At 38.6% G+C, this 15,183-nt stretch overlaps 1 protein-coding gene across 2 annotated transcripts in view; it reads right to left on the reverse strand.

Annotated features, from left to right (window-relative positions):
• The window catches only part of EPHX2 (epoxide hydrolase 2), a 78,204-nt gene that overhangs the window by 20,614 nt on the left and 42,407 nt on the right, over positions 1-15,183 (reverse strand). Inside the window, exons 16-18 of one of the 2 annotated variants that reach the window (XM_073673837.1) lie at positions 14,879-14,948; positions 12,031-12,111; positions 11,632-11,690 (exon numbers count right to left, since the gene is read on the reverse strand). In XM_073673837.1, the coding sequence (XP_073529938.1) occupies positions 11,632-11,690; positions 12,031-12,111; positions 14,879-14,948 (210 nt within the window). Of the gene's footprint in view, positions 1-11,627; positions 11,691-12,030; positions 12,112-14,878; positions 14,949-15,183 lie in introns of those variants that run through there. The other variant, XM_073673838.1, reaches the window with a different exon arrangement.

Below are 15,183 nucleotides of genomic sequence, written 5' to 3' on the forward strand. Positions count from 1 at the left end.
GTTTTGGGTCATTGTCATGCTGGAAGACCCAGCCATGACCCATCTTCAACGCTCTTACTGAGGGAAGGAGGTTGTTGGCCAAAATCTCACAATACATGACCCCAACCATCCTCCCTTCAATAAGTTGCAGTCATCCTGTCCCTTTGCACCCCCAAACATGTTTTCCCCACTATGCTTCACTGTTGGGACCGTGTTCTTGGGGTTGTACTGATCCTTCTTCTTCCTCCAAACACAGCAAGTGGAATTGATACCAAAAAGTTCTATTTTGGTCTCATCTGACGTCATGACCTTCTCCCATGCCTCTTCTGGATCATCCAGATGGTCATTGGCGAACTTCAAACGGGTCTGGTCATGTGCTGGCGTGAGAAGGGAAACCTTGAGTGCTCTGCAGGATTTTAATCCATGACGACGTAGTGTGTTACTAACGGTAATGTTTGAGACTGTGGTTCCAGCTCTCTTCAGGTCATTGACCAGGTCCTCCCGTGTTGGTCTGGGCTGATTCCTGACCTTTCTCAGAATCATCCTTACCCCACGATGCGAGATCCTGCATGGAGCCCCAGACCGAGGAAGATTGACAGTCATCTTGTATTTCTTACATTTTCTAATAATTGTACCAACAGTTGTTGCCTTCTCACCAAGCTGCTTGCCTATTGTCCTGTAGCCCATCCCAGCCTTGTGCAGGTCTACAATTTTGTCCCTGGTGTCCTTAGACAGCTCTTTGGTCTTGGCCATGGTGGAGAGTTTGGAGTGTGATTGATTGAGTGTGTGGACAGGTGTCATTTATACAGGTAACGAGCTCAAACAGGTGCAATTAATACAGGTAATGAGTGCAGAGTAGGAGGCTTCTTAAAGAAAAACTAGCAGGTCTGTGAGAGGCAGAATTCTTGCAGGTTGGTCGGTGATCAAATACTTATTTCATGCAATAAAATGCTAATTAATTATGTAAAAATCATACAATGAGATTTTTTGGGATTTTTTTTAGGTTCTGTCTCTCGCAGGTGAAGTGACCTACGATAAAAATTGCAGACCTCTCCATTCTTTGTAGGTGGCGAAACTTACACTGACAATTTTGCATCAAATAATTATTTTCTCTACTATACAGTGTATGGTATAGAGGGAATTCATCAAAATTGCCCTTTGCTCCCACAGTACACAAATACCTTCTAATAAATATTTTGCATTTTTGGGCTGTCTGTGCACCAGAAATTTAAAATCTATGCCAGCTATTAAATCTGATATAAATTACACCATTTTACTGGCATACATAATAGTAAATATATAATGCTGTATCACCAAGCCACAAACCCTATATCACATACAGCGGGTGAAATAAGTATTGAACACGTCGCCAATTTTCTTAGTAAATCTATTTCTAAATGGTGCTAATGACATGACATGTCTCTGAAACCAATTGAGAGTTTCCTTGGCTGTGTGTTTGGGATCATTGTCTTGCTGAAATGTCCACCCTCGTTTCATCTTCATCATCCTGGTAGACGGCAGCAGATTTTTATCAAAAATGTCTCAGTACATTTGTCCATTAATTCTCCCTGTAATTATGAAGTATACCAGTGCCGTAGGCTAAAAAACAGCTCCACACCATGATGTTCCCACCTCCACACTTCACTGTTGGTAGGGTGGTTTTAGGGTGATATTCAGTGCCTTATGGCCTCCAAACATGGTGTGTATTATGGCATCTGAAGTGTTCAATTTTGATCGCATCTGACCAGACTATATTTTCCCAGTATTTCACAGGCTTGTCTAAATGTTGTTGAGCATAAAGGCCATGGAGGTTGTGTGGTGAGCGTGCATACAGGCAATGGAGGCTGCGTGGTGAGTGTGCATACAGGCAATGGAGGCTGCGTGGTGAGTGTGCATACAGGCAATGGAGGCTGCGTGGTGAGTGTGCATACAGGCAATGGAGGCTGCGTGGTGAGCGTGCATACAGGCCATGGAGGTTGCGTGGTGAGCGTGCATACAGGCCATGGAGGCTGCGTGGTGAGCGTGCATACAGGCCATGGAGGTTGTGTGGTGAGCGTGCATACAGGCCATGGAGGTTGTGTGGTGAGCGTGCATACAGGCCATGGAGGTTGTGTGGTGAGTGCACATACAGGCCATGGAGGTTGCGTGGTGAGCGTGCATACAGGTCATGGAGGTTATGTGGTGAGTGTGCATACAGGCCATGGAGGTTGTGTGGTGAGTGCACATACAGGTCATGGAGGTTGTGTGGTAAGCGTGCATACAGGCCATGGAGGTTGTGTGGTGAGCGTGCATACAGGTCATGGAGGTTGTGTGATGAGCGTGCATACAGGCCATGGGGGTTGTGTGGTTAGCGTGCATACAGGCGATAGACGATGGGGGTTGTGTGGTGAGCGTGCATACAGGTCATGGAGGTTGTGTGGTGAGCGTGCATACAGGTCATGGAGGTTGTGTGGTGAGCGTGCATACAGACCATGGAGGTTGTGTGGTGAGCGTGCATACAGGCCATGGAGGTTGTGTGGTGAATGTGCATACAGGTCATGGAGGTTGTGTGGTGAGCGTGCATATAGGTCATGGAGTTTGTGTGGTGAGCGTGCATACAGGCCATGGAGGTTGTGTGGTGAGCGTGCATACAGGTCATGGTGGTTGTGTGGTGAGCGTGCATACAGGTCATGGTGGTTGTGTGGTGAATGTGCATACAGACCATGGAGGTTGTGTGGTGAGCGTGCATACAGGTCATGGTGGTTGTGTGGTGAATGTGCATACAGGCCATGGAGGTTGTGTGGTGAGCGTGCATACAGGCCATGGAGGTTGCGTGGTGAGCGTGCATACAGGCCATGGAGGTTGTGTGATGAGCGTGCATACAGGCCATGGGGGTTGTGTGGTTAGCGTGCATACAGGCGATAGACGATGGGGGTTGTGTGGTGAGCGTGCATACAGGTCATGGAGGTTGTGTGGTGAGCGTGCATACAGGCCATGGAGGTTGTGTGGTGAGCGTGCATACAGACCATGGAGGTTGTGTGGTGAGCGTGCATACAGGCCATGGAGGTTGTGTGGTGAATGTGCATACAGGTCATGGAGGTTGTGTGGTGAGCGTGCATATAGGTCATGGAGTTTGTGTGGTGAGCGTGCATACAGGCCATGGAGGTTGTGTGGTGAGCGTGCATACAGGCCATGGAGGATGCGTGGTGAGCGTGCATATAGGCCATGGAGGTTGCGTGGTGAGTGTGCATACAGGCCATGGAGGTTGCGTGGTGAGTGTGCATACAGGCCATGGAGGTTGCGTGGTGAGTGTGCATACAGGCCATGGAGGTTGCGTGGTGAGTGTGCATACAGGCCATGGAGGTTGTGTGGTGAGCGTGCATACAGGCCATGGAGGTTGTGTGGTGAGCATGCATACAGGCCATGGAGGTTGCATGGTGAGCGTGCATACAGGCCATGGAGGCGGAGTACATTACTTATAGTTTTCTTTGATACAATTGTATCTGCTGATTCCAGGTCTTCTGTAGCTCTCCACAGGTGGTCCTTGTCCTTGGCTCCTGGAGAACTCTTCTGATAATTCTTTTCACTTCTCTGTCTGAAATCTTGTGGGGAGCACCTGGTTGTGGCCGGTTTATGGTGAATGGTGTTCTTTCTACTTGCGGATTATCTCCGCAGCAGAGCTCACTGGAACCTTCAGTAGTTAGAAATTCTTCTGTAATCAATGCCATTGGGATGTTTTGCAACAATAAGGTTGAGAAGGTCTTGAGACAGTTCACTGGTTCTCCCCATCATGAGATGTTTCTTGTGTTCCACCTTGGTAATGAGACACCTTTTTATCGGCCATCAGATGAACCAGCTGATATTATTTGTCACTAAGTGACAGGATTGCTTTCTAATTACTGATAGATCTCAGCCGGTGTCAGGACTTTCCAGGGCTTTTTGCACCTCTCTTTCTTCATGTGTTCAATACTTTTACCCTGCGACATTTCTCATTATTACACATAATTTCTGGACATCTCTGGTGATTTCCTTGCCCGTGTGGATAGGATGGGTGGTTACCGATATCTGGTGAGAATTTCATGTCAATAGCACCCATATATATCTATTTTACTGGTTGGTAGAAGTTATTCTCTTTCACACATCAGGAATCACATTGCACTATGGAAGTCTTGTCCACAAATCTAAGGGCTGCGATCATTTTCAAAGAAAAAGCAATCTGCCAGCAGATAACATGACAAACCTGTAATGTAACCTGAGACAGTAGGTTAAATGAATGCCACAGTGCAAAGTCAGGAGGGCTCAGAGACGGGTGACAGCGGCCCTGAACGGGGAGTAATGAAAATTTCTCTTATCAGCCATCAAACCTGTCAAGATCCCATCATCTCCAGACCCAAACTAATCCTGCGGACATGTCACAAGTGCTGGAAACAGTATGTCTCTGAATTAAAGCACTTTACAAGGTCTCATTGCTACCCTGCTGCAGAATATAATGCTTAAAGGGCAACACCGGGCATTATTTATATATACAAGAATATAGCTACTATAATACTGCCCCCTATATACAAGAATATAACTACTATAATACTGCTCCTATGTACAAGAATATAACTACTATAATACTGCTCCTATGTACAAGAATATAACTACTATAATACTGCCCCCTATATACAAGAATATAACTACTATAATACTGCTCCTATGTACAAGAATATAACCACTATAATACTGCCCCCTATGTACAAGAATATAACTACTATAATACTGCCCCTATGTATAAGAATATAACTACTATAATACTGCCCCCTATGCACAGGAATATAACTGCTATAATACTACCCCTATGCATAAGAATATAACTACTATAATACTGCCCCCTATGTATAAGAATATAACTACTATAATACTGCTCCCTATGTACAAGAATATAACTACTATAATACTGCTCCCTATGTACAAGAATATAACTACTATAATACTGCTCCCTATGTACAAGAATATAACTACTATAATACTGCTCCTATGTACAGGAATATAACTACTATAATACTGCCCCTATGTATAAGAATATAACTACTATAATACTGCCCCCTATATACAAGAATATAACTACTATAATACTGCTCCTATGTACAAGAATATAACTACTATAATACTGCTCCTATGTACAAGAATATAACTACTATAATACTGCCCCCTATATACAAGAATATAACTACTATAATACTGCTCCTATGTACAAGAATATAACTACTATAATACTGCTCCTATGTACAAGAATATAACTACTATAATACTGCCCCCTATATACAAGAATATAACTACTATAATACTGCCCCTATGTATAAGAATATAACTACTATAATACTGCTCCTATATACAAGAATATAACTACTATAATACTACCCCTATGTACAAGAATATAACTACTATAATACTGCTCCTATATACAAGAATATAACTACTATAATACTGTCTCCTGTGTACAAGAATATAGCTACTATAATACTGCCCCTATGTACAAGTATATAACTACTATAATATTGCCCCTATGTACGAGTATATAACTACTATAATACTGCTCCTATGTACAAGAATATAACTACTATAATACTGCTCCTATGTACAAGAATATAACTACTATAATACTGCCCCCTATATACAAGAATATAACTACTATAATACTGCCCCTATGTATAAGAATATAACTACTATAATACTGGCCCCTATGTACAGGAATATAACTACTATAATACTGCCCCCTATGTACAAGAATATAACTACTATAATACTGCCCCCTATGTATAAGAATATAACTACTATAATACTGCCCCCTATGTATAAGAATATAACTACTATAATACTGCCCCTATGTATAAGAATATAACTACTATAATACTGCCCCCTATGTACAGGAATATAACTACTATAATACTGCCCCCTATGTACAAGAATATAACTACTATAATACTGCCCCTATGTACAAGAATATAACCACTATAATACTGCCCCCTATGTACAAGAATATAACTACTATAATACTGCCCCCTATGTACAAGAATATAACTACTATAATACTGCCCCTATGTATAAGAATATAACTACTATAATACTGCCCCCTATGTACAGGAATATAACTACTATAATACTGCCCCCTATGTATAAGAATATAACTACTATAATACTGCCCCCTATGTACAGGAATATAACTACTATAATACTGCCCCCTATGTACAAGAATATAACTACTATAATACTGCCCCTATGTATAAGAATATAACTACTATAATACTGCCCCCTATGTACAGGAATATAACTACTATAATACTGCCCCCTATGTACAAGAATATAACTACTATAATACTGCCCCCTATGTATAAGAATATAACTACTATAATACTGCCCCTATGTATAAGAATATAACTACTATAATACTGCCCCCTATGTACAGGAATATAACTACTATAATACTGCCCCCTATGTACAAGAATATAACTACTATAATACTGCCCCTATGTACAAGAATATAACCACTATAATACTGCCCCCTATGTACAAGAATATAACTACTATAATACTGCCCCCTATGTACAAGAATATAACTACTATAATACTGCCCCTATGTATAAGAATATAACTACTATAATACTGTCCCCTATGTACAGGAATATAACTACTATAATACTGCCCCTATGTATAAGAATATAACTACTATAATACTGCCCCCTATGTACAGGAATATAACTACTATAATACTGCCCCCTATGTACAAGAATATAACTACTATAATACTGCCCCTATGTATAAGAATATAACTACTATAATACTGCCCCCTATGTACAAGAATATAAACACTATAATACTGCCCCCTATGTACAAGAATATAACTACTATAATACTGCCCCTATGTATAAGAATATAACTACTATAATACTGCCCCCTATGTACAGGAATATAACTACTATAATACTGCCCCTATGTATAAGAATATAACTACTATAATACTGCTCCTATGTACAAGAATATAATTACTATAATACTGCTCCTATGTACAAGAATATAACTACTATAATACTGCCCCCTATGTATAAGAATATAACTACTATAATACTGCCCCTATGTATAAGAATATAACTACTATAATACTGCTCCTATGTACAAGAATATAATTACTATAATACTGCTCCTATGTACAAGAATATAACTACTATAATACTGCCCCCTATGTACAAGAATATAACTACTATAATACTGCCCCCTATGTACAAGAATATAACTACTATAATACTGCTCCTATGTACAAGAATATAACTACTATAATACTGCCCCCTATGTACAAGAATATAACCACTATAATACTGCCCCCTATGTACAAGAATATAACTACTATAATACTGCCCCCTATGTACAAGAATATAACTACTATAATACTGCCCCTATGTATAAGAATATAACTACTATAATACTGCCCCCTATGTACAGGAATATAACTACTATAATACTGCCCCTATGTATAAGAATATAACTACTATAATACTGCCCCCTATGTACAGGAATATAACTACTATAATACTGCCCCCTATGTACAAGAATATAACTACTATAATACTGCTCCTATGTACAAGAATATAACTACTATAATACTGCCCCCTATGTACAAGAATATAACTACTATAATACTGCCCCCTATGTACAAGAATATAACTACTATAATACTGCCCCCTATGTACAAGAATATAACTACTATAATACTGCTCCTATGTACAAGAATATAACTACTATAATACTGCCCCCTATGTACAAGAATATAACCACTATAATACTGCCCCCTATGTACAAGAATATAACTACTATAATACTGCCCCCTATGTACAAGAATATAACTACTATAATACTGCCCCTATGTATAAGAATATAACTACTATAATACTGCCCCCTATGTACAGGAATATAACTACTATAATACTGCCCCTATGTATAAGAATATAACTACTATAATACTGCCCCCTATGTACAGGAATATAACTACTATAATACTGCCCCCTATGTACAAGAATATAACTACTATAATACTGCCCCTATGTATAAGAATATAACTACTATAATACTGCCCCCTATGTACAAGAATATAACCACTATAATACTGCCCCCTATGTACAAGAATATAACTACTATAATACTGCCCCTATGTATAAGAATATAACTACTATAATACTGCCCCCTATGTATAAGAATATAACTACTATAATACTGCCCCCTATGTACAGGAATATAACTACTATAATACTGCCCCCTATGTACAAGAATATAACTACTATAATACTGCCCCCTATGTATAAGAATATAACTATTATAATACTGCCCCTATGTATAAGAATATAACTACTATAATACTGCTCCTATGTACAAGAATATAATTACTATAATACTGCTCCTATGTACAAGAATATAACTACTATAATACTGCCCCCTATGTATAAGAATATAACTACTATAATACTGCCCCTATGTATAAGAATATAACTACTATAATACTGCTCCTATGTACAAGAATATAATTACTATAATACTGCTCCTATGTACAAGAATATAACTACTATAATACTGCCCCCTATGTACAAGAATATAACTACTATAATACTGCCCCCTATGTACAAGAATATAACTACTATAATACTGCTCCTATGTACAAGAATATAACTACTATAATACTGCCCCCTATGTACAAGAATATAACCACTATAATACTGCCCCCTATGTACAAGAATATAACTACTATAATACTGCCCCCTATGTACAAGAATATAACTACTATAATACTGCCCCTATGTATAAGAATATAACTACTATAATACTGCCCCCTATGTACAGGAATATAACTACTATAATACTGCCCCTATGTATAAGAATATAACTACTATAATACTGCCCCCTATGTACAGGAATATAACTACTATAATACTGCCCCCTATGTACAAGAATATAACTACTATAATACTGCCCCTATGTATAAGAATATAACTACTATAATACTGCCCCCTATGTACAAGAATATAACCACTATAATACTGCCCCCTATGTACAAGAATATAACTACTATAATACTGCCCCTATGTATAAGAATATAACTACTATAATACTGCCCCCTATGTACAGGAATATAACTACTATAATACTGCCCCCTATGTACAAGAATATAACTACTATAATACTGCCCCCTATGTAAAAGAATATAACTACTATAATACTGCCCCTATGTACAAGAATATAACTACTATAATACTGCTCCTATGTACAAGAATATAATTACTATAATACTGCTCCTATGTACAAGAATATAACTACTATAATACTGCCCCCTATGTATAAGAATATAACTACTATAATACTGCCCCTATGTATAAGAATATAACTACTATAATACTGCTCCTATGTACAAGAATATAATTACTATAATACTGCTCCTATGTACAAGAATATAACTACTATAATACTGCCCCCTATGTACAAGAATATAACTACTATAATACTGCCCCCTATGTACAAGAATATAACTACTATAATACTGCTCCTATGTACAAGAATATAACTACTATAATACTGCCCCCTATGTACAAGAATATAACCTCTATAATACTGCCCCCTATGTACAAGAATATAACTACTATAATACTGCCCCTATGTATAAGAATATAACTACTATAATACTGCCCCCTATGTACAGGAATATAACAACTATAATACTGCCCCCTATGTACAAGAATATAACTACTATAATACTGCACCTATGTATAAGAATATAACTACTATAATACTGCTCCTATGTACAAGATTATAATTACTATAATACTGCTCCTATGTACAAGAATATAATTACTATAATACTGCCCCCTATGTACAAGAATATAACTACTATAATACTGCTCCTATGTATAAGAATATAACTACTATAATACTGCTCCTATGTACAAGAATATAATTACTATAATACTGCTCCTATGTACAAGAATATAACTACTAAAATACTGCCCCCTATGTATAAGAATATAACTACTATAATACTGCTCCTATGTACAAGAATATAACTACTATAATACTGCTCCTATGTACAAGAATATAATTACTATAATACTGCTCCTATGTACAAGAATATAACTACTATAATACTGCCCCCTATGTACAAGAATATAACTACTATAATACTGCCCCCTATGTACAAGAATATAACTACTATAATACTGCCCCCTATATACAAGAATATAACTACTATAATACTGCTCCTATGTACAAGAATATAACTACTATAATACTGCCTCCTATGTACAAGAATATAACTACTATAATACTGCCCCCTATGTATAAGAATATAACTACTATAATACTGCCCCCTATATACAAGAATATAACTACTATAATACTGCTCCTATGTACAAGAATATAACTACTATAATACTGCCCCCTATGTACAAGAATATAACTACTATAATACTGCTCCTATGTACAAGAATATAACTACTATAATACTGCCCCTATGTATAAGAATATAACTACTATAATACTGCCCCTATGTATAAGAATATAACTACTATAATACTGCTCCTATGTACAAGAATATAATTACTATAATACTGCTCCTATGTACAAGAATATAACTACTATAATACTGCCCCCTATGTACAAGAATATAACTACTATAATACTGCCCCCTATGTACAAGAATATAACTACTATAATACTGCCCCCTATGTACAAGAATATAACTACTATAATACTGCTCCTATGTACAAGAATATAACTACTATATTACTGCTCCCCATGTACAAAAAAATAACTACTATAATACTGCCCCCTATGTACAAGAATATAACTACTATAATACTGCCCCCTATGTACAAGAATATAACTACTATAATACTGCCCCCTATGTACAAGAATATAACTACTATAATACTGCCCCCTATGTACAAGAATATAACTACTATAATACTGCTCCTATGTACAAGAATATAACTACTATAATACTGCTCCCCATGTACAAAAAAATAACTACTATAATACTGCCCCCTATGTACAAGAATATAACTACTATAATACTGCCCCCTATGTACAAGAATATAACTACTATAATACTGCCCCCTATGTACAAGAATATAACTACTATAATACTGCCCCCTATGTACAAGAATATAACTACTATAATACTGCTCCTATGTACAAGAATATAACTACTATAATACTGCTCCTATGTACAAGAATATAACTACTATAATACTGCTCCTATGTACAAGAATATAACTACTATAATACTGCCCCCTATGTACAAGAATATAACTACTATAATACTGCCCCCTATGTACAAGAATATAACTACTATAATACTGCCCCCTATGTACAAGAATATAACTACTATAATACTGCCCCCTATGTACAAGAATATAACTACTATAATACTGCTCCTATGTACAAGAATATAACTACTATAATACTGCCCCCTATGTACAAGAATATAACTACTATAATACTGCTCCTATGTACAGGAATATAACTACTATAATACTGCCCCCTATGTACAAGAATATAACTCCTATATGAATATGGTTGTTAATAGGATTGTCTTGATATAATTATTGCCTTTCTCTTCTAGGGGACATTTCCTGTAGGGACTTTACCACTTACTTCTCCATCTGAGTCCAGTGGCCGCAGTCTTCGATATGTCCTCTTGTAAGATTTGGAATCTGTAAAATACATTTTTATGTTGACGACGTGGATAATCCATGATGTGCAGAAGAATGTAATCATAAGGCCTCTAGTATTAAGACCCCATCCGATGCCACCCTAGAAAGGTCTCCGGCGTCAATCCTGCTGCAGAATGATCAGGACCTGATTGCTCGGGATCTCTGGTGATCACAGAATAAGATTTGTAAATTGTGAAAAATATCAAGTTTTTGAATTTTCCTAACTGTATTTCTCAGGTGAGCTCTAGAATGTGAAGGGGTGATACATTTTTGGATGATAGATTAAACCAATGATATCCGTTGTCTATGGTCCTCTTTCTCGGCGCCCGTGGTGTCTCACCTTTTTCTCCATGCCCGTGGTCATTACTGGCAGTAACACTGCATCCTTTTCCGCCGTCACCATCAGGGCTGGAACCAGGATCTGAAAATGAAGGAATAAAAAATAACTGAAAGATGCTCAGAAAAAGACAAATAAAAAGAGTTGGGAGTCAGAATGAGCTCACTGATGGATTCTCAGATAACTCACTCTGCAGTAAGTAATAGACAGTGTAACACAGATGCTAAAGAAGGCAACATTTGTAATGAAGCTAGGTTGCAATGTTGGGCTGTGGGGCGTCAGGATTTATTCTGTTCCGTATGAACTATCCCGTTTCGAGTGCGCGTCAGGCGTCTGCAGGACCCTCCATGGTTATTAATATATTTAGGTGGCGTGACGCGCGCTCCCTACCTGGGGGTCAGGCTGAGCAGATATCTGGACAATATCCTGCAAGATCTGAATTAATAATCACAAGAAGAGTTTACGTTTGCCAAACAAATCCTCCCAGCGAGCGTCCCATCACATCTGTCCGCGAGCAGCGGCCAGGAGACGCCGAGGTTTAACCCCTCGCTGTTCGCAGCTCCTTAATATTCACTGTGTCTTATTCCAGCCAACAAGGATTACCGGACGGATAAATACTGCGCCCCCCATTTGTCTTTTGTTTGTTTGTTTTTTTAAGTGAATTTTCTGTCTCTTTTTGTTTCCTTTTTTTGGCGCCCAATTCTTTCACCCCTTCACCCCCGAGGGTGGTTTGCACGTTAATGACCAGGCCAATTTTTACAATTCTGACCACTGTCACTTTATGAAGTAATTACTCTGGAACGCTTCAACGGATCCCCCTGATTCTGAGATTGTTTTTTCGTGACATATTGTACTTCACAATAGTGGTAACATTTATTCAATATGACTTGCGTTTATTTGTGGTAAAAAAAAAAAAAAAAACGGAAATTTGGCGAAAATTTAGAAAATTTCACAATTTTCAAACTTTGAATTTTTATGCCATTAAATCGGAGAGATATGTCACACAAAATAGTTAATAAATAACATTTCCCACATGTCCACTTTACATCAGAACAATTTTGGAACCAAATATTTTTTTTTTTTTTGTTCGGAAGTTATAAGGGTTAAAATTTGACCAGCGATTTTTGGAATGTGGAGGAAAGCAATGATCATTTAGCTTTTTTTTCACAAAAATTTTACTTTAGACCCAATTTTTTTTTTACATTTTCACAGGGGTAACAGGAAAAAATGGACCCCAAATGGACCTTCTGAGCACGCCGATACCCCATATGTGGGGGAAACACCAAGGTTACTTACCAGTAGCCGGTTTTTCCCGAACCCATGACGGGTTCCATGCTTGGCAAACTTCTTAATAACATTGCGCACTGTTGAAACTGGGATACAAAGGTGTTTGGAGATGGCCTTATACCCGTTGGAAGTCTTGTGTTTGCTAATAACAGCATTTCTGATGTCCTCAGACAGCTCCTTTGTCTTCACCATGGCGACAAAGGAACAGGGCCTACCATGTGGCTTTTTAAAACACTGAAGTTATCATTCATTGGCTAATTCATGTCACATGGGCACTGACAATTAATCACAGGTGAATCTCGCAAGCTTTAGGTTTTTCTATTTTTCCCTCCCATTGTTTTTGGTTTAAAATTATTGTTTATCATCGGGCTTTATATATAGTGCTCAGCATAAATGAGTACATCCCCTTTGACCAAACTGAAGTTCATACAACAATTTTAACTTTAAGATTAATAATATAAATTCCATTTAGAAAATATTCAGCTTTACTCACATTAGTAAAGATTAATACATGTAAGACCTGGTGGTGGCTGTGTCCTTATGTGGGGGCACATGAGCTGATGGTGTCGGGGGGCTGGGGCACATGAGCTGATTGTATCAGGGAATACATGTCATTGATGGTACCATTAATTCACAGATGTTCTGCTCTATAGTGACAGAGAAGATGCCGCCATCAGGTCTCACTGTAGGCACCGGGCAGTTTTCTAAATTCATTTTTCTAATAGCACAATGCCTACAGTGAGACCTGGTGGAGGCCGTGCCCTTATGTGGGGCCACATGAGTTGATGGTGTCGGGGGGACACATGTCATTGATGGGATCATTAATTCACAGATGTGCTGCTTTATAGTGACAGAGAAGATGCCGCCATCACTCCGTGCTCTTGGTAGACGTGCACTTTTCCAACATGACAATGATACAAAACTCACATCTGCTGCATTTCTGAAGAAGAACCGGTGACAGTGACTCAGTGGCCAAGCGTCTCCTGATCTGACAACTGGACACCTATGGGGGGATTGTGAAGAGACAAGTGGTCATCACTCTCCATCCGGCATCCAGGCTCGTTCTTGGAAGAATGGAGAGAGATCGATGTTGAAATGTCTCACCAGCTTGTTCCTTCCAGGCGTAGAAGACTCGGTGCCGTCCTTACACATCATGGAGGTCACACACAATACTGGATGTAGGTAGTTTTTTTTTTTTTATGTGGGGTGTACTCATTTTTGCATCGATTAAGTTGAGCAAAACGGAAGATTTTTGTAATGAAAGTTCTATTATTAACCTCACTGTCATCTTAAGGGTTTCACAAATTGTCCTTGTGTTCAGTGAGACATTTATTAAATTCTTAAATGGGGTGTACTCATTTATGCCGAGCACGGTGTGCACCTCACCACCTTACAGGGAGCGTTCCTCACGTTGCCTCCTGACTACTTTAATCATATGTCGTAGTAGATAATATCACGCACAAGAAACTTCTGTTTTAGAGGTTTTGTGCCCAGGAGATTTATCGCCCTTTATCCCGGACGTTTCGGGGGGGGGGGGGTTGCCCAGTATGACGTGTGACCTTACCTTCCAGTCGTGGCCCTTGATTGCCCACTCCCAGCTCCGGTCCATGTTTCTGTACCAGTTTAATGGGCCCCTGAAGAACAAAGGCCGTGGATCAGCTGCCATCATTAACCCTTTTAAGACTAACAAATTCCTCCAATTAGAAATCTAGTATAGTTCTTCTGATTAGCTATGTCTCTTACCCCATCTGCAGGGCATTGTAGCAGCTTAGGTACCCATGGTTACGACCACTCATATAGTGACAGTTAGTTAGCTGTTAGTGGTCGTAACCATGAATAGCTAAACTACTGCAATGCCCTGTACATGCG

The sequence above is a fragment of the Phyllobates terribilis genome, unplaced genomic scaffold (assembly GCF_046119375.1).
Source record: "Phyllobates terribilis strain yellow unplaced genomic scaffold, ASM4611937v1 Scaffold_3__8_contigs__length_932513732, whole genome shotgun sequence".
Classification (NCBI taxonomy): domain Eukaryota; kingdom Metazoa; phylum Chordata; class Amphibia; order Anura; family Dendrobatidae; genus Phyllobates; species Phyllobates terribilis.